Source organism: Aquarana catesbeiana, linkage group LG10 (assembly GCF_042186555.1).
Source record: "Aquarana catesbeiana isolate 2022-GZ linkage group LG10, ASM4218655v1, whole genome shotgun sequence".
In the NCBI taxonomy this organism is placed as follows: Eukaryota; Metazoa; Chordata; class Amphibia; order Anura; family Ranidae; genus Aquarana; species Aquarana catesbeiana.
This window is the reverse complement of record NC_133333.1, coordinates 161,609,454-161,632,695: the sequence shown is the minus strand read 5'-3', so window position 1 is coordinate 161,632,695 and position 23,242 is coordinate 161,609,454. Positions and strand designations below refer to the sequence as shown.

Here is a 23,242-nt window from a genome sequence, read left to right as displayed (position 1 = left end):
ATGTATGTCCTTTTTTTCCCACAAATAGAGTTTTCTTCTGGTGGTATTTGATCACCTCTGCGGTTTTTATTTTTTGCGCTATAAACAATAAAGGACCGAAAATTTTGAAAAAAAAAGCCCAAAATTTTTTTACTTTCTGCTATAAAACATATCCAATAAAAACATTTAACGAATCAAATTTCTTCATAAATTTAGGCCAATATGTATTCTGCTACATATTTTTGGTAAAAAAAAATCCCAATAAGCTTATACAGTTATAGCGTCTATATGTGATATATTTATGGAATTTTTATTAATTAATTTATTTTTTACTACTAATGGCGGCCATCAGCGACTTATAGCAGGACTGTGACATTGCAGCAGACAAATTGGACACTAAGTGACTCTTTTGAAACTTTTTGGGAACCAGTGATACTAATACAGTGCACAGTGTTAAAAATATGCACTGTCACTGTACTTATCACACTGGCAGGGAAATATTAACATCAGGTGCTTAAAATGTGCTTGGTTACTATGTGGGATGTGCTTGTACTATGGGAAGGCAGAGATCCATGTTCCTGCTTTGCAGAAACACAGGTCACTGCCTTCCCTACTGACAGAATGGCAGTCTGTCTTTGGTCCCCAATGATCGATGGGTCCTGGCGGATATCGCCGATTGGCTCCCCGCTGTGTCCAATCACAGCGGGAGCAGGTCGCTGGCGGAGTGCGTGCATGCCCCAGACCTGGAAGTGCAGGATCATGTACTAGGTACGTGATCCTGCACAGGAGAACCACCTTGCCACCGCATATGTACAGTATACGGTTGGCAAGCGGTTAAACAGAGCAAATATTTGAGGAACGGGCAACAGGACAGCTGAGTATACTTTTTAAAATGATGTTGCTTTAACCACTTCAGCCCCGGAAGATTTGGCTGCTGAATGACCGGGCCATTTTTTGCGATTCGGCACTGTGTCGCTTTAACTGACAATTGCGCGGTCGTGTGACACTGCACCCAAACAAAATTGACGTTGTTTTTTTCCCACAAATAGAGCTTTCTTTTGGTGGTTTTTGATCACCTCTGCGTTTTTTATTTTTTGCGCTATAAACAAAAAAAGACAATTTTGAAAAAAACACAATATTTTGTACATTTTGCTATAATAAATATCCCCATTTTTTTTTAAAGAAAGCTAATTTTTTTCTCAGTTTAGGCTGATATGTATTCTTCTACATATTTTTGGTAAAAAAAACCCCAATATGCGTATATTGATTGGTTTGCGCAAAAGTTACAGCGTCTACAAAATAGGGGATAGATTTATAGACACAATTTGACCATTTTGACACATTTTTGGGACCATTGGCATTTATACGGCGATCAGTGCTACAAAAATGCTTTGATTACTGTCAAAATGTCACTGGCAATGAAGGGGTTAACACTAGGGTGCGATCAAGGGGTTAACTGTATTCCCTCGGAGGTGATTCTAACTGAAGGGGGAGGGGACTGACTAGAGGAAGTGACGGATCGTGTTCCTAGCTAATAGGAACACACGATCTGTCACTCCTCTCAGAACAGTACAGGGAAGTGTGTGTTTACACACACTTGTCCCTGTTCTGTCTCTCATGCTCGCAACCGTCGGCCACGAGCATCGGCACCCCCGCTGTGCAGCGCCTGCTATCCCTATCCCGCGAGCTGACATATAGCTACGGCGGTTCGCGGCATCGTGCCGACCTGCTGCAGTAAAATGATGGTGGCTGGTCGGCGGAAAGCGGTTAAGCATTTTAAGACCTTATAAGTCTAGATGCCCAAATCATATTTAGCAGCTTTAGTGTTTAACGTGACAAAATTTCAGGGTCTAATTTGCCGTCCTATTTTTTTAAGGACATAATGGAAAGGACTGCAGTGTTTAATGAAGCCCCACATGGGATGACCACGGGGGCTATGTTTGCTAATTGTCAAGTATCTTGCAGGTGAGGATGGAGAGTTTTGAACTCCCTGATCAGCTGTAATTGGAAGGAATGCAACCAATTACATGCAACTCTCAGCCTATTTAAGCCCATGCCAGAACACCTGTGATTGCAGCTCCAACAGGAGTGACAGAGAGCCACCCTCACATGTTTATGAACTTGTCGTGGTGTTGGTTAGTGAGGTGTGGTCATCCAGCATAAAGTTGGAGGGACAAAGCTTAAACTTGGTTATTATGATAATGGTTAGCCTGGGCCTTTAAGGCTAGGCTGTTGTTTTGTGAAATTGGATAATATATGGATTAATCGGTTACCCCATAATAAACACAGCGGCTGTTTTAAGTCATTAAAAAATACATTTTGTGTGTGTGTGCATTTATTCAGGATTGCTATTGTTATTTGGAGCTCCCATGTCTCATACCATGTCTAAAACTTCTATTTTCTACACTTAACTAACAAATACCCTGCTGATGTTTTTTTAACTATACGTTGACAAAGAGAATTTATGTGCTGGAAAGTAGATTAATATTCTCTAAGCAAGGAAAATGCAATATACCCCAAAAAACTTTATCCAAGGACCTTGTGTGCTGGTTCACATTTATGCAAATTCTATGTGGTTCAGATGCGATTCGAAAAGCATAGATTCATATGTCATGTAAAAAAGCATTATTTCCAATGAAGGTTGTTTACATATATGCGGTGTGAATTTGATCTGGTTCAAAAAATGGTCCGGTGCGAGTTTAGTGAGGTGTGGTATAAATTTCAGGTCCATTCTATGGGACTGGATTTAAATCACAGTCCAGTGTTTACATCACTGTAATTTATTTTTTTTGCCTAGATTTTATAGAAAATAAAAATCGCAGATGTGACCACTTTCCTCACAAATTTGCACTAAACTTGCATTGAAATAACACATGGCAAACAGAAATCACAATGCAAATTTGCACCATGTACCGATTTAAATTTGCACCGAATTTGCAGTGCATAAGTGTAAACCAGCACTGTATGCCCAAGCATTTGACCCTCTGCTGCATCTGCTCTGCTCAGTGTAAAGATTGGACAGGCATGTAAAGATACAGCATATGAACAGCAATCTGTATTGATAGCCTTCATATCAGGAATGAAGGGAGAAAAGGAGGAAACAGGGAAAAGGAAGAAAAGAGAGAGAAGGAGAGCAGCCCCAGGAGAGGTACCATGGACGTGGGAGCTATGCAAGCAAGCTTTAAAGTCAACCATAGCTAGTCGGGGGCAGCAACGGGAAAGAATAACTTATCCACGGTTCCCAGATTTTCAAAAATTTTGCATGTGAATCCCTCAATATACTGGGCCGGGCATCCTTTCAGACTGTCACATGGAATAACATCTGCAGTAGGCCAAAGACTCTGGACCAGAAGCCGATCAAATGTGGGCAAGACCACCATATATGTAAGACATCCACACACTGACCACAATTCCTAAAACATCCATCATTGCTTCCATGGATAAGCATGGGCAAGCCTAGCTGGGACCCAATACCACCCCAGGATCACTTTATAAGCGGCCTTCAGGGTGGTAGTGCTGAATGAACATTTTGCTATTGTTGTCCAGGCCTTACTCCAGTCCTCCCCCTCAATGCTCAATCCAAGATCTCACTCCCATTGTGTCACATAGGAGAGGGTTGATAAAGATAATCTACCATTAAGAGAGGCGTAAAGCGACGAGATGAGACCAGGGGACCTCGGGGAGTGTAGACAAGTATGCTCAAAAGACGTCTTGCGAAAAGGAAAGGTAGAAATACGACGAAGAGACATAATCCAATTGCGTAATTGCAAATAATGGAAGTGTTCCTGCCTGGGGATCTTGTGCATCTCTCGAAGGGACTCCCCTGATGGAAACGAGCCCACAATTAAGAAGTGATGCACCCCAGTAAAGTCGTGGGAGACCCACCAGGAGAAGGAATGAGGTTGTGCCACCCCCGGCAGAAAAAGGGGACTATTAGAGATTGGTAAAAAGAGGTAAGAAAGGGGACATCAAGTTTCCGGAATATCGAACAGAATCCCACAGCTTCAGGCTATGAAACATTAAGGGGCTTAGCCTTAAGGGACAAATTCATTGGGAAGCCAAAGCCACGCTTGTAAAGAAATTGGGACACAATTAAGTAGTTCCAAAAGCACCCACAATGGGATGTCAGAGGTGGTATGTAACATGTATAGTTGAGAGAACTGAGGTGCCAAATAACACCTGGCCATGTTGGGAGCTCCCAGGCCACCTTGCAATCTATGGGTGTAAAGCATCGATCTGGAGACTCTGGGGTGCTTACGAGCCCAGATAAACTGAAGGATTCTGTTCTGTAATAGATGTAGAAAAAAGGAGGGAACATGTATGGGCAAGGTCCGAAAGAAATAGAGGACTTTGGGCAGTATTTTCATTTTGACAGCATGGATCTGGCCTATACAGGATAGAGAAGGGAATTGCCAGGAATGGAGAAGAGAGGTCAAGGAGCACAGCAGGGGGTTGTAGCCTAGAACAAGGTGGAGTAAGAGTAGGTAAGTCTGATCCCCAGATAATATATGGAGTGGAGTGCCCAGCGATAGGGGAATTGTGTCAGTAGATGCATGACCAGATCATGAGGAAGAGTAATGTTCAGCGCTGTAGTTTTGGCAGGATTTATATGGAGACCCGAGATGGCCAAAAAATGATCCAACGTTACCTGAAGGTTGGGAAGAGTAATGATTGGATTGGTGAGGACCAGGAGAGCACTGTCCGCATAAGAATTTGCCATATAATGGTTGCCTGCGTAAGGAACGCCGGAAATGTCAGGGTTGTCAAGGAGGGCCATGGCCAGCAGCTCCAGCTAATAAAGAATAAACAGTGCTGGGGACAGTGGACAGCCCTGCCTTGTACCTTGGAAAATCGGGAAAGGCAGAGAAAAAAAAAACAGCGTATTTTCCGTAAGCTGTGGGGGGCGAGAATAGGGCTTTAATCCAAGCCAGGAAGTCACCTCCAAAACCCCACCACGTAAGTGCAAATTCCAAATAGTCGCAAGAGATCGAATCAAACACTTTATATATGTTGAGGGACAATAAAAAAGCCTGGTATCTTACGCTGATATAAAATATGGATGAGATTATTTATTCCCTTTTAAAACTTTAATTACCAAAAATTAACTATTATCTCAAAATCTCCTATTGTTTTTGTTTTCTGAATTATGTTTCTTTAACATATCATTTGTAAATGTTTAATAAAAAAAAAAAATGTTAAATAATTCTCACATATTCCGGCTTTCTACAGGAAACAGGACAACATTTTCTTTGTTTTATTATTAGTATTATTATACAGGATGTATCCAAACATAGGTGAATAAATAAACAGTCCTTCGAATTTAACTCCACCAACAATGAATGATCTTGTGACTTCACACCCCTGCTTAGTGCTCCCAGAACTCTCACCTCTATAAAGTGATGAGTCAGCTTTAAGGATAAGTCTGGTGATGGCGATCTCCCACTTCCAGGCTCCCGGCTACTACCTCTCAGTATCACGCTCAGGGTTCCGGAGTGCATGTGGGAATGAAATAAATGCCTCCCATAGTGTAATATGTTTAAACAATCAAAGATTTATTCAAAGATAAATGGTAGCTTACATTAAATTATCAAAAAAGGTTAAAAAGCGCATTGTATTAAAACAGCGGCGTTACAGACACCTCTCACCTCACTTCTGGCCCGCTACTCACTTCAGCCCACGCCCTATGCGCTACATGACGTCACGTGACTTCATCAGTCCCCTGTGAGTAGCGGACCGGAAGTGATGTGAGAGGTTTTTGTAACGTTGCTGTTTTAATACAATGCGCTTTTTAACCTTTTAGCCTGTAAGCTTCCTTTGGTCTTTGAATAAATCTTTGATTATTTAAACATATTACACTATGGGAGGCGTTTATTTTATTCCCACATGCACTCCGGAACCCTGAGTGTGATACTGAGAGGTAGTAGCCGGTAGCCTGGAAGTAGGAGATCGCCATCACCAGACTTATCCTTAAGGCTGATTCATCACTTTATAGAGGTGAGAGTTCTGGGAGCACTAAGCAGGGGTGTGAAGTAACAAGATCATTCATTGTTGGTGGAGTCAAATTTGAAGGATTGTTTATTTACTCACCTATGTTTGGATGAACGTTTTGGACTTTATTTCAATCACTTTGCATTTTATTTGCAGTGCCATTTAAGATTTTTTCAGTATTAATATTGGATGTTTTTTCCACTTTTTATTATTCATTGATATTCATATATATCTTTGCCCTTTATTTGCTCTGTCATTTAGAATTTTGCCGATATTGGACGTTTTATTTATTTACAGCCATATATATATTTGGGAAATTGCGCTGATCACTTTGAAATATTATGCTAATTGTGGTTTGTGAACACTTTAGATCGAGCAGCAGTTTCATTTATCACGTTTATTAGTTATTATTCACTTAGTAGCGTGAGGGACCACATTTCAATTTGATTTGGATAGCCACACCCCTTCTCTTCTTCATTGGGTAGTGATGGAATAAAGGTAATGTCTCTCAATCACATCGAGAGATGCTGGAGGTTAGGAGAACAGGAGGGATGTTGGAGGAGCACATGGGTTCTGTTCCTTCCTTCTCCCTCCAGCAAGTGAACAATGTAGCACAGGACACCCACATGAGGGAACTAATGCTACTGCAGAGAGGGCCAAACAGAGGTTGGGGCGAAGGGGGGCAAGGCTGGGCTGCTCGCCAGACTATGTGACTTGATTCAGCACTTCCTTTCCCTCAATATAGATGGAAAAAAGGAGGAATGGATGGGGAGGGGGTGAGCAGACTGGAGAAGAATGCTTGCAGCTGCAAGACCAATTTGTTATTATCATACAGCATTGCCAACCTGTCACTGAGTTGCTGATTATGCAGTGGGTGTATGATGAACATAGTGAAGCCAGATCCAAACATTAAGATGCCGATTTATAACGCAGGGGTATAACCTAACTGTGGTCACATCACTGCTTTAAAAAATGACAGCGTTGTGCATTACATTAATGTGCAGAGAGAATGCCAGGAGGAGGAGGAAACCTGTCACAGGTCATGCAACAGGACTTTCCTCCTATCCTGCAACGTTCTCTGCAACATTATACAGAGAACACTTCGTAAGACACCACATGGTCCACACCACACTCTGCATTATATGAATGAAATTTATTATATAGGTGTAGTAATCACTGTAATGTTCTATAGATAGTGGTATCACTCTGCATGGGGTTGATTTACTAAAGGCAAATCCACTTTGCACTACAAGTGGACTGTAAGTGCACTTGGAAGTGCAGTCGCTGTAGATCTGAGAGGAAGATCTGAAATGAGGGGAAGCTCTGCTTATTTTATCATCCAATCATGTACAAGCAAAAATGCTATTTTTTATTTTCCTTGCTTGTCCCCCTCAGATCTACAGCGACTGCACTTCCAAGTGCACTTGTAGTGCAAAGTGGATTTGCCTTTAGTAAATCAACCCCAATGTCTACATTATAATAAACCATTTCCCACTTTATAATTAAAAGCTTCATAGATGTCAGTGCTGTCAATAAGCCCTGTTTGGACTGCTTTTCATACTTCCCTTTTTTATTTTGCAGTGTTGCAATACTCTTTCTGGGGTTTATATACCAAACCATTGCTCCCTGAACCACCCCAATAAAATTCCCACTATTCTGATGGCCAAGCAGGAGTAAACACATATCAACACTTTGACGTCACACCACACTACCTGTCAGTAGCCCAGACTTAACCAACCTAGGAACCCCTTGGTAGTGGCAGGGACACACAGTTCTAACTCCACATCAGGGGAATTTTAGAACTGTGGATGTCCTGCCATTTTGAGAAAGACAAAAGCAGTGGCGGCTGGTGCTCAAAATTTTTGGGGGGCGCAAACAAACAGAAAAAAAAAAATCAATTGCAGCCTCACTGTGCCCATCAAACGCAGCCACTATACCATCAAACGCAGCCACTGTACCATCAAACGTAGCCACTGTGCCCATCGATTGCTGCTACTGTACCATCAAACGTAGCCACTGTGCCCATCAATTGCTGCTACTGTACCATCAAACGTAGCCACTGTGCCCATCAATTGCTGCTACTGTACCATCAAACGTAGCCACTGTGCCCATCAATTGCTGCTACTGTACCATCAAACGCAGCCACTGTGACCATCAATTTCTGCCACTGTACCATCAAACGTAGCCACTGTGCCCATCAATTGCTGCTACTGTACCATCAAACATAGCCACTGTGCCCATCAATTGCTGCTACTGTACCATCAAACGTAGCCACTGTGCCCATCAATTGCTGCTACTGTACCATCAAACGCAGCCACTGTGCCCATCAATTGCTGCTACTGTACCATCAAACGCAGCCACTGTGACCATCAATTGCCGCCACTGTGCCCGTCAAACGCAGCCATTGTACCAAACGCAGCCACTGTGCCCATCAAACGCAGCCACTGTGACCATCAAATGCTCCCACTGTGCCATCAAACACTGCCACTGTGCCATCAAATGATCCCACTGTGCCCATCGAATGCCGCCACTGTGCCATTATTGGAACACTAGTCATTACCAATATATAAAGGTGTATTTGCTTTGGAAGAATAAATAATCTCTAACATTGGGTGTCCTACATGTGTGAATGTTGCTACATTGTGTGAAACTATTAGTTTTAGTTTTTGGGGTGCCTCCAGATTGTGTTTAATTTTAAAGGGTGCCTTGATAAAAAAAAGTTTGAGAAACACTGCTCTAGGCTGCCACAATGAATATTATTATTATTATTATTATTATACAGGTTTTATATAGCGCCATCAGTTTGTGCAACACTTTACAACATGAGGGTGGACATTACAGTTACATTACAATTTGGTACAAGAGGAATCAGTGGGCCCTGCTCGTTAGAGCTTACAATCTAAAAAAAATGCTGTGCTGTACCTTATACAATCCACATTATCCACTTTGTACATTTTATACCATGCTGTTTCACTCTTTACACTATTTTGTACATAACATGCTGTATATCACCAATCATATAGTAGTCATATAAATACCATGAGCAAAGGGCTGTGGTATGCAGCCTATAGCAACCAACTAGAGTTCAGCTTTTATTATCATTCTAGAAAAGTTAAATCAATTAAAGATGATTGCTTTGGGACAGTGTTTCTCAACTCCAGTCCTCAAGGCGCCCCAACAGGTCATGTTTTCAGGCTTTCCATTATTTAGCACAGGTGATTTGATCAGTTTCACTGCCTTGGTAATTACCACAGTTGTTTCATCTGAGGGAAATCCTGAAAACATGACCTGTTGGGGCGCCTTGAGGACTGGAGTTGAGAAACACTGCTTTGGGATACTGCACTTTTGCAAATGCAATTTACCTTATTGATTAAATGCTATGGCATTTTAGATATTTACACACCTCCATACTTTGTCATGGTTTTTGTTAAGTTTTTGTTCTCAACATGTCCTATAACTAGGAGACACAAATCTAAACTAATCATATCAAACATTGAACAATTCTGTATATGTGTTCTTGAATAATTTTTTAGACAGGAAGGAGTTCACAATACCCATAAAATGCATTGGATCCTTTTTTGTGAAGTACCAATTAAAAAGGACACTATTTGGAAAGCTGTTTCTAGATTTCTTCTCTGGACCTCCTCAATCTTAGTATTTTTGATTCTAGTCCAGAAGTGTAGTTCTCACCTCTAGTGCCACAACTCAAATCAGTTTTTCACACCATCTTTTAAATGCGAGCCACTGCATACATTCATTAATATTCTGATAAAAAATACACTTCTCTGCTCTAATTCATCCCAAAAGTGTTCTACCAGGTTGAGGTCAGGACTCTGTGCAGGCCAGTCAAGTTCCTCCACCCCAAACTCGCTCATCCATGTCTTTATGGACCTTGCTTTCTGCACTGGTCCAAATCATTTAGTGGAGGAGGATTAGGGTGCGGGGTCGTTTTTCAGAGGTTGGGCTTGGCCCCTTATTTCCAGTGAAGGGAACTCTTAAGGCTTCAGCGTACCAAGACATTTTGGACAACTTCATGCTCCCAACTTTGTGGATACAGTTTGGGGATGGCCCTTTCCTGTTCCAACATGACTGCGCACCAGTGCACAAGACATGGATGAGCGAGTTTGGGGTGGAGCAAATTGACCGGCCTGCACAGAGTCCCTACCTCAACCTGATAAAACACCTTTGGGATGAATTATAGCGGAGACTGCCAGCCAGGCCTTCTCATCCAATATCAGTGTCTGACCTCACAAATGCGCTTCTGGAACAATCGTCAAATATTCCCATATTCAGATTCCTAAACCTTGTGGACAGCCTTCCCAGAAGAGTTGAAGCTGTTATAGCTGCAAAGGGTGGGCCAACTCAATATTGAACCCTACATGTAAAGGCAGGCATCCCAATACTTTTGACAATATAGTGTATTTCCAACAGCAGAAATCCTGTTTGATTCTTTCTAGTACAGCTAAAGTTAGTATGAGGGATGATAATTCGGGCCCTGTTTGTCATTACTCTCACATAGAGCACACTTGATTAATTAGGAGAGATGGTAAGTGTGACTTGTCAAACATAAATAACATTGTTGGTGTGATTGATCACAACCTAAAGACTTTATTCCACACTTCCCCTAATGCATATTGTGATGTAAATGCTCTGCAGCAGGATTTATCCTTTAGAGCTGATACACTTAATCTCCTCGGTGCCGGATGGGATTGCAATGAAGTGCTGTACGCTGTTCTAGGTAGCTTATGATGAGCTGTTCTAGTCATTGCTGTGATGCCAAGGGAGCAGGAAGCAAAAATCATCCAGAACCACAAAGCAAACCTGATGGGACTTTGGATGCTAAATTATTAGATACAGTAACTGCCTTAATGCAATCATGTGCAAAAAAAAAAACAGATAGAACTCGCAAGTCAAGGCTGGTAACATGTGGAAAAGATTCTAATTTTTATTTGTTTTTGTTTTTTTTGTCTAAACTGCTGGCAACAAAAGTGAGTACATCCCTAAATGAAAATGTCCAAATTGGGCCCAATTAGCCATTTTCCCTCCCCAGTGTCATGTGACTCGTTAGTGTTACAAGGTCTCAGGTGTGAATGGGGAGCAGGTGTGTTAAATTTGGTGTTATCGCTGTCACGATAACACTGGCCACTAGTGTGAATGAAAGGATTGTACACCAAGCCCAAATGTAATTAGAAGATTTACACTGACCACTAATGTAACTGAGATATTTAGCCTGCGTTCACATTTGTGTGTGTCGGGAACGCATGCAAAATCACTTTCCTGACACCACAGAAACGTGCTGCCCTTTAGCAGATACACAGCAATGCCATTAATTGTTAATGACACCCTCACACATCTGCTGAGATGTGCGTATTCACATGCACCTAATTTCAGGGTGTTGTGGCACCGTATGATTTTGAAGAAGGGTTCCACCTCCAATTTGCTTACCTTTGCAGAACAGGCTGATGTTAGGCTTAATGACCACAGTTGCAGGCAAGACTTTCCAGCATTACCCTATTTCTCCCCAGTGGGCAGCATTCAGCAGAAGTGATGGTGAATATGACCTCAGGGGACATGATATACATATGAATGCCGCCTCTATTTTTATATCAATGCCCTTGGTCCATAGCTATTTACATATTAATGCTGCCGATATTTAAATATCAATGCAGGTTATTTACATGTAAACACAGGGTCTGCAGGTGAGTCATCTGTACACAGCAATAGGGCAGATTTAAGCAGCATTAGTAACAGAACTTCACACTGAGATATCGGGACACAGCACGGGACTAAAACTTCAAGGGACAAGGGAATTTAAACTGTGATAGTTGGCAAATATGAGTCAGCTGCTTTGGGCCCCACAACAATGATGGGGCCCAGGGCAGCTGCCCCTTTTGCCCTGCCTTAAAAACGGTCCTGCTATCAGTGTCTGGTTAAAGCTTGTAGGAGGATTATTCACTCTTCTCTGATTGTCCTATCAGGCTGCAGGACCCCTGGCCCCCTGTCTGGACAGTACTGATTGGAGCTGTGCTGATCACATGCACTCTTCCAAGAAAAAACTTTTTAGCAATACACACCAATCTGAGCAGGTGAAGCTTGTCCCCTATCCTTTGTTCTATCAGGAGATGGATTGAGGACTGTGGAAGAAGGGGAGGTTAAGAGAAGACAGGATCAAACAGCCTTTCTACACAATACAGATGATTAACCTCCCTGGCGGTTTTCCCGAGTGTGGCTCGGGGTTAAAATTCAGTACCATTAGCGGTAACCCCGAGCCACACTCGGGATCGCATTGCAGGATCCTGGGGCGGCGTTACTTACCTTGTCCCCGGGATCCTGCGATGTCCCCCGCTGTGTCCGAGGGCTCCGTCCTCCTCCGAAGCCTCTCCGTGCCAGGCTCCGTTCCCTGCGAGCGGCGCGACGCACGGGGGCGGAGCCTGGCGGCAAATTCAAAAAACTGTCAAAATCATAACACATACAGATTACAGTACTATATGAAATGATTTCACATCCCTTTTGTCCCCAGTGCTCTGGCCCATGCCCTGCATGCAGTTTTACATGATATACACTGTTCTTTCTGCCTGGAAACTGGAGATTGTCCATAGCAACCAAAAAGTGTCCCTTTACGTCAAAAGTGGCTTTAGACCAGCTAGAAAACAGCGATAATAAATTAGAACACTTGCAGAATTGAGCGATAGTGAATTGTGGGGAAATTTATTTTATTACTATTTTTTTAAATTTTTTAAAATTATTTATTTTTATTTATTATATTATAATTTATGTTTTTGTGTTTCAAACTTTATCATACCCGGGATATCTACTAGACTCTGGTTTGGACAGATTTAAGTGTGTTATTGTTAAGATTTACAGACCTACAATATAAAACGCCAAATTTCCATGCAAAATAATGGTACCGCTTTCAGCACCTAAAATCCGAAATAATCATACCGCCAGGGAGGTTAACCCCTTAGGTTCCACATTGAGTATAACAAGCATGTTTTACTGCATATACAGACTGATTTTACTGTTGTAGGTTAAGTAACACTTTAACCTCCCTGGCGGTATGATTATTTCAGATTTTAGGTGCTGAAAGCGGTACAATTATTTTGCACAGAAATTTGGCGTTTTATTCCCGGGTATGATAAAGTTTGAAAAACGAAATAAAAAATTATAATATAATAAATAACTATAAATAATTAAAACACATAATAATATAATAATAATAAAAATTATATAATAATGTAATCAAATCAAAAACACCGAAATTTGCTCAGTTCCAGAATTTTAGCTTTTATTACTTTTAGTGTTTGATGACGGATCTCCCCACAAATCACTATCGCTCAATTCTGCAAGTGATTATAATTTATTATCGCTTTTTTCTAGCTGGTCTAAAACCACTTTTGATGTAAAGAGACAGTTTTGGTTGCTATGGACAATCTCCAGTTTCCAGGCAGAAAGAACAGTTTTATATATATAAAACTGCATGCAGGACACTGGGCAGACCACTAGGGACAAAGGGGATGTGTAGTTATTTGATACAGTACTGTAATCTGTAAGATTACAGTATGCTGTATCTATACTGTGTGTTTCACTTTTGAATTTAGTGCCGAACTCCGTCCCTGTGCGTCGCAACGCTCGCAGGGAACGGAGCTCAGCACTGTGAATCGAGCGAGACACAGCGGGGAGACATCGCAGGATCCAGGGGACAAGGTAAGTAAGCTCTTCCTGGATCCTGCGATGCAAGCCGGAGTCTGGCTCAGGGATACCGCTTTTGGTATGTAAAATCCACCCCGAGCCAGACTCAGGAATACCGCCAGGAGGGTTAAGTGCAGTGTAATCACTTTTAGAAACTTTGGGGGTGATTTACTAAAGGAAAATCCACTTTGCACTGCAAGTGCACTTGGAAGTAAAGTCACTGTAGATCCAAGGGGGACATGCAAGGAAAATAAAAAGCAGCATTTTAGCTTGCACATGATTGGATGATAAAATTAGCAGAGCTTCCCCTCATTTCAGATCTACCCCTTAGATTTAGAGCGACTGCATATTCAAGTGCACTTGCAATGCAAAGTGGATTTGCCTTTTGTAAATAACCCCCTTTGTAACATAAGCTTGAGTATGTTTTACACACCTGCATCTGGTTGTCTGTTACACTATAACCTTATTATTATATATAGCTCTTGTAGGGAATTAGATGAAGTACAGTGCTTGAAGGACATCAACTTGCCAACATTTTTGTTTTAGGGCTTTCATGCACACTTTTATTAAAATAACAGTTCACAGAAACACAAAAAGTTTTACCCATTTAGGGTTTGTTCAGCATCTGTCTGCCATAAACAAACACTGCAGCCTCCTGATTTTCACTTTGCAGACACATTGGGCAGGGTTTTCAGACTTAGGCCCTTGTCTCTAGCCTCTAAACAGAACTCAAAACTCATTGTAGACACATGCACCTCTACTTAAACTGGTTTCCACTCTGCCCCCTGGATAGAGGCCTCCTCACTCCTGGGTAGAACCCATTTAGTGTTCGGTCTACAGGCAAATCTTTGACCCAGAATCGGAAACGTCATCTCTTCCAAGTCTCTACAAAGCCTTTGGTCCCTGGGACCCATACCAGGACTAGTCCCAGAGGATGCTGCACAGCAAGATTCCTCTGTACTAAACACGCATCCTCAACCAGTATGAATGAAAGGATGTTGTATTGTCACACCCTATTTCTATATTCTTATTGACAGTAAATTTGCTTTAAATGCTCCAATTAATTAAAAAAAAAGTTAATCATTTACATTACAGTTTTATTAAAAAGTTTTATTTTCAAAATGTTGTCAGAACAAATTGTCTTAAGTTGACTTTCCCTAATGTGAACTAGTATCAAGCCTGAACAAATGAAAAAATGACTTGAATATATCAAAACAAGGCATTACCCTGCTGAATGCACTTTGAAAAACATGAATGGTATATTCTTACAAAGTAATGTGCAATTATGTTCAGCCAGTTTTTCATACATCACTACTATGTGGCTTAGCTAGACAAATTACATTATTTTTAAAGATTTAGTAATACAGTAGCCTTTGTCGGCTTTCTGTCCCATTCTACCCAGTGGACAATGAGTCAGGATCATCAAAACCAAAAATCATTTTAGTTTCCCTATAACTTTTAACAGGTACAGTATATGCAACCCAACTTGGTAATCTGCAGTTTTATTATACATTATGTATTGATGATATATTCCATACTATGCAAGATGCATTCCAATGGAGATACAGAACAAAACACCTATTTTGATGAACAATGCCATACTGACCAGCATATAATGACGGCTGCTACACAGCTCCAGGTGATACAGCAGACACGACTGTTCTTCGAGTCTTCCTCTTCCTGAGAACTGCAGCAGCAGAATCGTATTAAATACACGCAGATTAAGACAAGGCTGATGGCCAGGCAAAGTCCAGCAATGCCAGCTAAGAAAAGAAGAGCCTAGAGGGAAACACAAAGGAAAACTCATTAGGGTACTCAACACAAAGGTTGACAACCAAGCTCCACCCAGAATTTACTGCCCAAGGTGGAAGTTCAAATTCATCAGACATTAGAAGTGCACATGTGCTGCAACAAAGGAAACATTTTCAGTTATTCTGTAGGCAGGAACTACAGGATCTTTTTCTGTGGCAAAGCTTGCACAGAGCATTGAATGCATGTTACCCTAATCTGAACAGGCAGTACTGAAAATAAAGTAGGCATTGAAAGTGCTGCCTAACTAGATACTACAGGTCTTTGAAGGCTGTCTACTGACTGTAGGAAGCCAGAGAGCTACACTATCTTCATTTTTTTTTATATTGGAGACTCTGGTAAATCTGTTTGCTTTAATTCTTGGGTCTACACACCTGCTTTGGCCATGATGAGAGGTTCCACTTTCCCTGATGATTTGCCTTTTTATTTTATACTATGGAGGATACAAAAAGAGTAGCTGGAACACATAAAAGTAGCGGGCACAGCCAAAAACTTAAAGAGGACAAAAAGAGAGCTTGGAATTGTGTAGAGGGAGGGTCTTATTATTGAAATATCTAAGGCATATTATAAGCCCTAGGGCTAAAGCATTTTTTGGTGGAATTAATATTTAAAGAAAGCACTGCTCTAGTTTCCCATTGCAACTAGAGTGCTTTTTCTGTATCCTAAACTTAATATGTCATGCAGCTTGCATTTGCACATTCTACAGTTATTTAATTTTGGGCTGTTCATTTGATATGTTTTAACTGGAGATTCTTCCATTTGTGGATTTTCTTCTGTGATCCCTTTGTTAGGGTGACAATGCTCAGCCATTGAGTAATCTCCCTGTTGTCAGCAAATGTCATGCATCCAAGCATTGTTGCAAGCTCCCTCTGCACCACCCTCCCTAGTTAGTTGACAGCATAACAGTGCTTTACACCTACTTTAAAATATAAATCCAGAAACAAGTAAAGCTAAACCAGAAAATAGCAGAATGGCCTACCTGGCTAGCTGCCTGGGAGAGATTTGTAAATCCCAAGAGCAGCCACGTAACAGCAGGGTAACTGGCCATATGAATCAGGCAGAGTGTAACTGTAAGTTGCACAAAAAAGGACACTTCATTAGGGATGGGTGAATGGTTCGGCCCGAGCATAAGTTTGGAGCGAATGGTTCGGCCCAAGCATAAGTTCGGGCCGAACTTTCGTTGTTTGGACGTTCAAGGAACATCCGAACAAACGGGTCGTTCGACCGTTTGTTCGCCCCCCCCCCCCCCCAAACCCACCACAATGCATTGCGGCGCTGAACAGTGCATTGCAAACCCTGATTGGCTGAAGCAGTGAAAGCTTCAGCCAATCAGGGCACAGAGCACTGTCAGAGTCATGATTGGACACCGTCATCATGACTTTATCCAATCATAGCTCATTCCCACCCCTCAGTATAAAAGTATTCTTTCAATGGCAGCCATTTTCAGCCTGATTTCAGCGTGTACAGAGATAGAACAGGCCCTGTTCAGTGCTATTAGTTAGTTAGTGTGCTATTCTGTGCTATTTTGCTTCAATTGTCAGTGTAGAATATTAGTTTAGTGTCACTGTAGGGATAGTGTGAGTGTAGTGAGGAGGACCATCATTCAGCTTTGCATAGTGTGCAGCTAGAGTAGGGACAGCTCAGATAGTTTCACTGTAGTGTAGCGAGACTGTGTCATTCATATATACATTAGTGTTGAGTAGGGACAGCTCAGATAGTTTCAGTGTAGTGTAGTGAGACTGTGTCAGTAATCTTTACATTAGTGTATAGCTAGAGTAGGGACAGCTCAGATAGCATCAGTGTAGTGACGGTTGAACACCATCTATTTGATTGCATTACTGCCAGTTTAACGCCATTTACTTCTGTGTGCGTTACTGCCAGTTTAACTCCATATAGTTCTATGTGCATTACTGCCAGTTTAACGCCATATAGTTTTGTGCGTTATTGCAAGTTTAATGCCGCCGACACCCAAAGACCAATTTTTCTGCACCTGTTTGACAGGTGCATATCATGGAAATTTTTTACAGCAAGGCCAATTCTTGCTTTCATCAAGAGTACCTCTATAGGCTCATGGTGGGAAGGTGCCATCGACACCCAAAGACCAATTTGTCTGCACCTGTTTGACAGGTGCATATTATTGCAAATTTTTACAGCAAGGCCAATTTTACTTTCATCAAGAGTACCTCTATAGCAGTGATGGCGAACCTCGGAACCCCAGAAGTTTTGCAACTACATTTCCCATGATGCTCATGCACTCTGCAGTGTAGGTGAGCATCATGGGAAAGGTAGTTCCAAAACATCTGGGGTGCCAAGGTTCACCGTCACTGCTCTATAGGGTTACGGTTTTATAGTTTTGTGCGTTACTGCAAGTTTAACGCCACCGACACCCAAAGACCAATTTTTCTGCACCTGTTTGACAGGTGCATATCATTGCAATTTTTTACAGCAAGGCCAATTCTTGCTTTCATCAAGATTACCTCTATAGGGTTACGGTGGGAAGGCGCTACCGACACCCAAAGACCAATTTTTACGCACCCATTACTTCTATCCAGAGTCAAAGTGACACCAGAATGTATCCAAAAAATCTCTAATCTTGTTCCCAGTGCACTACATTGTGGCCTCATCATACACACTGGCTCCCCAGCTGTTGCTGAGCAAAACAAAGGTAGCTTGCAGGGAAAATGTAATGTTTTTTGGCTTTATAAATGCAATTATTGCTTCAGCATATTCTAGACATGGTACAAATCTGCCACTTTACATGTAAACCAAGGGGACCCCCCAGGCACTTTATTGGAAGGAATTTTTCATTTTTATGCTTTCACTTTAAAAATCAAAAAATCACTGCTCATTTAAAAATGACGTTTTTCACAAAATGTTTTTTCTTGATACATGTCCACCAAGGCAGGACCCAGACCCCTAAAACCATCGGGTCCCATTGACTTTAATGAGGTTCGTTATTCGGGTCCGAATTTTCGCGTTGTTTGAAAGTTCTGGTGTGAACTAACAGGGGTCCGTTCGGCCAAACCCTACTCTTCATACCAGTGTCTCAGTGGCTCAATCAGGGTGACATGTGGCTGCAAAGCATAGTCTTCATAAGACTCTATAGCAACAGAAATTTTAGCTGAGAATCACTACCTCAGTAAAATAGTACAGAACACAGCCAATAGCTCTGGTAACACAGGAAACCAACTGGAAGAATATAAAGCCCTACAAGGACAAAGTGCCATCCCAATGGAACTTCAGTACTCTGTTAACACTCAGAGGTGGCCCCCCACAGTAGCTGAAACATTCAGAAAAGCTGCATCTTATTAGGCTCTGGCACGACTGTCCACACTCTGGTTATGACAATGGAGGGCTCAGTAACAAGCATAGGCTAGAGCCAAGTTAGGCATCCAACAGCCACTTCTGGTAGTTTGTCTGGTTGCATGAAAGATTAGACACTACTGGAGCCTAAGTGCAGAGTAGATAGTTCCAGTGCCACACCACATTTTCTGTTGATGTAAAGCTGCATTGCAGGCTAGTTGGACAATGGCTGGAGGGTCTCCTCATCATTGCAAATCTTGTCTTCAAGTCTCCAACACCAAGATGAATGCCACAACATGGTCATCCTCAGGGGTCCCTGCTAGTGGACTGTGCTGCAGCATTCATCTGGAAGTATCTCTCTTATTAACTATATACATTATATTGCCAAAAGTATTGGGGCACCTGCCTTTACACGCATATGAATTTTATTGGCATTCTAGTCTTAGTCCCTAGGGTTTAATATTGAGTTGGCCCACCCTTTGCAGCTATAACAGCTTCAACTCTTCTGGGAAGGCTGTCCACAAGGTTTAGGAGTGTATCTATGGGAATGTTTGACCATTCTTCTAGAAGCGCATTTGTGAGGTCAGACACTGATGATGGATGAGAAGGCCTGGCTCACAGTCTCTGTTGTAATTTATCCCAAAGGTGTTGAGGTCATGTCATTATGGACCTTGATTTTTGCAGTGGTCCAAAATGGTGGAGGGGGGATTAAGGTGTGGAGTTGTTCTTCAAGAGTTGGGCTTTGCCCCTTAGTTCCAGTAAAGGGAACACTTAAGGCATTAGCATACCAAGACATTTTGGACAATTTCATGCTCCCAACTTTGTGAGAACAGTTTGGTGATGGCCCCTTCCAACATGACTGCGCAACAGTGCACAAACCAAGGTCCATAAAGACATTTATAGTTCAGGAAGAGGCCGAGACTGGAACCTGGAACCATTAATGGGCAGGCTGAATGTTCCAAGTTGATCGGTCGATCAACTTGAGTACAACCAGCCTGCCTGATTCTCTTGCGATTATCGCTAGCGGCTCCTATAGCTGCCAGCAATGATCACTGTCTTTTCCCGACGGGGATGGCTTCCCCGCCGTGAGAAGACAATGGCTCGGCAGGAGGAATTCTCACATTAACATTGTCTGTGTTGATGGGGGAAGCAAGCAAATTTCTTTCCTGCAACCGCAGAAATTTTCTGTGTATGGCCTCCCTTAAGGTGAGAGATAAATAACTACATATTTTGCCAGTGTAAAATCTGTCTAGTGTATTGGGGGGCCATTCCACTATTGCCATGGACAATGGGATGGGATGTGCATGCTGGGGCAGGATCTCACTGGTAGAGCATACTCTGTAGCGCTGGTAGATTTTCATCTACCGCTTATAGGTAAATTTAGTGGGTTATCTGTTTTATACATAGTCAGATTTAGCCTCTGTTCTAGTTTGGCTGTGTTGCATGTAGTTTCACCCTGTGCCTGTGGGTGTCGTTGTCGCCATGGGTCGGTGTTGGAAAGTCGTATGGGTGCTCTTCTGTCCCCCAGATAACTCGGTGGAGGTGGTCCTCCAAGTTGCATTCTGGGAGAGGGTATTTATGGGACAGACGCCATGTTTTAGGGTTTTTTTTCGTTCCACCTGCTGGCCCTCCTGGCCGACAGGTATGTGTTAGGAGTACTACCGCGTGATCCTCCGATCGGGAGTCCCACGTTGCTGCAGCGTGTGGGTGGGTCCAGAAGTCTGTCTGGGGCCTACCACAGCGGCGAGGGAATGGTCCTGTGCTGTCTGTCCTACGGGAAGAAGCTGGACAACTGAGAAGATCCCAGGGGAGGACCTGTCATGGAAGGATCATGCAGAGTGCTGGTCTGGAGAGGGGCCTGGTGACTCAGTTGGAGGACGCATCCTAAAGTTAACCTACCGCATAGTACTGCCAGGTCGGCTTAAAGGTTCTAGTGCTGTATTTCCTATCCATCGTAAACCATTACATCCTGTGGCAGAGGATCGTACGGGTTTCTATTCCATTCAAGTCTGTGGCAGAGACTTTTGTTTGTGCTGCGTGCCGGTTGCTAGGTTAGTGAGAGAAACCTATCCGGGTGGGCAAAGCTTCAACTCTAAAAGGAGAGTACATTCATCTACAAGATTCCAATTCATAATACTACATCAAGAAAACGTATTTGAACTTCCCTGCAACTCTTCTTCTACCTGTTTCCTGCTACTTCCTTCAGTTACCCTTTATTAAAGCATTGGAAAAGATACTCAAGTGTTTAAAGGAAGTATAGACCGAGGTCAGCCTCTAAATCACCCATAATAGTCATAATCATAATTCTGAATGTAAATAGGAGATGTGTTTGGAAACTACAGCATAGAAAATGGCAATCTGGGATAGTGTATCAAAGCTGTCTGCTGGAAAACTAGGTCATCACTGCATTGTGGAAAGCAGATGATAATCACTGAACCCAAGGGCTCTTTTTTTCCAAGTGATCTCTCCTTGCTAATTATACATGTTCCACTTTTATCGTTAGAGGATGCTGCTACATGACTGCTTTTTATTTTAAATCCAAAATGCCTCCAGGTAAAGCCATGATGTAGACACCATTGACTATAACAAAGCTATTAAAATTGTAGCTGTAATTTATTGTAAGCAGAAGAATTTTTCAGATTTTAATGGCATCTGTCACTTTTGATCCTGAACAGTCTCAAAAGAACGCCCAGTATTAATGACCACAATAGCAATCACTTTCATCTCCATCAAGATGTGATAGCTGAACATGATTATATGCATGTTATCTTTCCCGTGTGGTATATGGAATGAATTAGGTCATGCCCCGAGAGTCCAGAAAACCAGCTTAGAGCTGCTCAAACTATTCACAGAGTTTCTCAAGATATACACCTATAGGGCAGGAATGCCAAGGTCCTTTTAGTAAGGATCTAAAAGGGAATTGGCCCACCAAGGAACTTTTAACTAATTGGGGTTGATTTACTAAGGCAAATAGGCTGTCTACGTTGCAAAAGAAAATACACTTTGTAAAGGAATTTGCCCCAGAGCTTAGTACATGAGGTGAAACTCCACTGAATTCCATCATCCAACCATGTGCAAGAAAAAAAAATTATGTGTTTTTTTTATTTTCCTTGCATGTATTTGGCTATTCTTTGCAAAGAGAAACTTTACTGTCATTGAGCTCCGAGGCAAATTCCATTGCAAGAGGCAACCTCCCTTGCAACATGAAATGCCTATTTACCATTAGTAAATCAACCTATTGAGTCTGAGATGGCACATTATTGGAGACCCAGTTTATATAATTTAACATATTAGAGGACATTACAAAAACTGACTAATATTTTTTAAGCCCTAGGATTCTGTAAAACTGGACAACCTGAGGGCTGCATGAAAAAATCTGACAGACTCATTCATCCATGCTATACAGTGTTGAGGAACCAATCTCCTACTGTGCTTATTGTCAGAATACCCAACTGACTGGATGGTGGGAGGGAACCAGCAGGGCCACCCATAAAGAGAATTTCAACTGGTTCTTTAGGAACCAGGTGAAACTTACATAGCATATGGCCAGCTTAAGCAAAGAGAGGATGTTTGCTTAGGCCTGAAGAAAAAGAAATATTCCCAGCATACCAAAGACTTGTTCGGGGTGGCCTGACTTTGTATTTCTCCACCAAATGAGGTGGTGCCAGGCAACAGGATAAGGTTTAATGTAAACTGGTTTCAGATTCAAAAGTATACACTTACATTGCAATCCACTGACTTGTACAGATAAATGAAAGTAATACAATGCATGGTAAACTCAACTGATATATTGGGGTTGATTTACTAAAGGAAAAGAGACTGTTCATGTTGCAAGTGCAGTTTCACTATGCAAGGGAATTATCCTCAGAGCTTAGTGAATGAGGTTAATCTCTGCTGGCTTCCATCATCCAATCATGTGTAATCAAAAATGTTATTTTATTTTTTATTTTTTTTGTTGTTTCCCTTGCACTTGATTGGATATTCTATGCAAACTGAATCTTCACCTCATTCACTAAGCTCTGGGGAAAATTCCCTTGGAGAGTTCAACTTCATTTGAAAAGAGTACAGTATTTGCCTTGAGCAAATCAACCCATTCTTTTGGGAAGGCAGCATTGGCAGATTTCAGTGATGGCTTGATTAATACCTTTTGAAAGTATGGTGTACTTCAAAATTTAATTTGCTTTTAACATTAGCTTTTGGAACATTCGGGACATTTGCTTTTGGAACACATTGGAATATTTGATTTTGGAGCACATTGGAATATTTGATTTTGGAACAAATGAACATTACTGAATGAAAACCATATACATATATTTTTTTGCATATTTGTCACATTTAAATGACTCAGATCGTCAAACAAATTCTATTATTACACAAAGATAACTCAAGTAAATACAAAATGCAGTTTTTAAATGATGGTTTCATTTATTAAGGCAAAAAAGCTGTCCAAACCTGCATGGCTTTATGTGAAAAA

At 41.7% G+C, this 23,242-nt stretch overlaps 1 protein-coding gene across 2 annotated transcripts in view; it reads right to left on the bottom strand.

Moving 5' to 3' along the window:
• TTYH1 (tweety family member 1) overlaps positions 1-23,242 on the bottom strand; it is a 245,107-nt gene that overhangs the window by 139,271 nt on the left and 82,594 nt on the right. For both annotated transcript variants that reach the window (XM_073602865.1, XM_073602866.1), the window contains exon 2: positions 15,263-15,435. In XM_073602865.1, the coding sequence (XP_073458966.1) occupies positions 15,263-15,435 (173 nt within the window). The remainder of the gene's footprint in view (positions 1-15,262; positions 15,436-23,242) is intronic.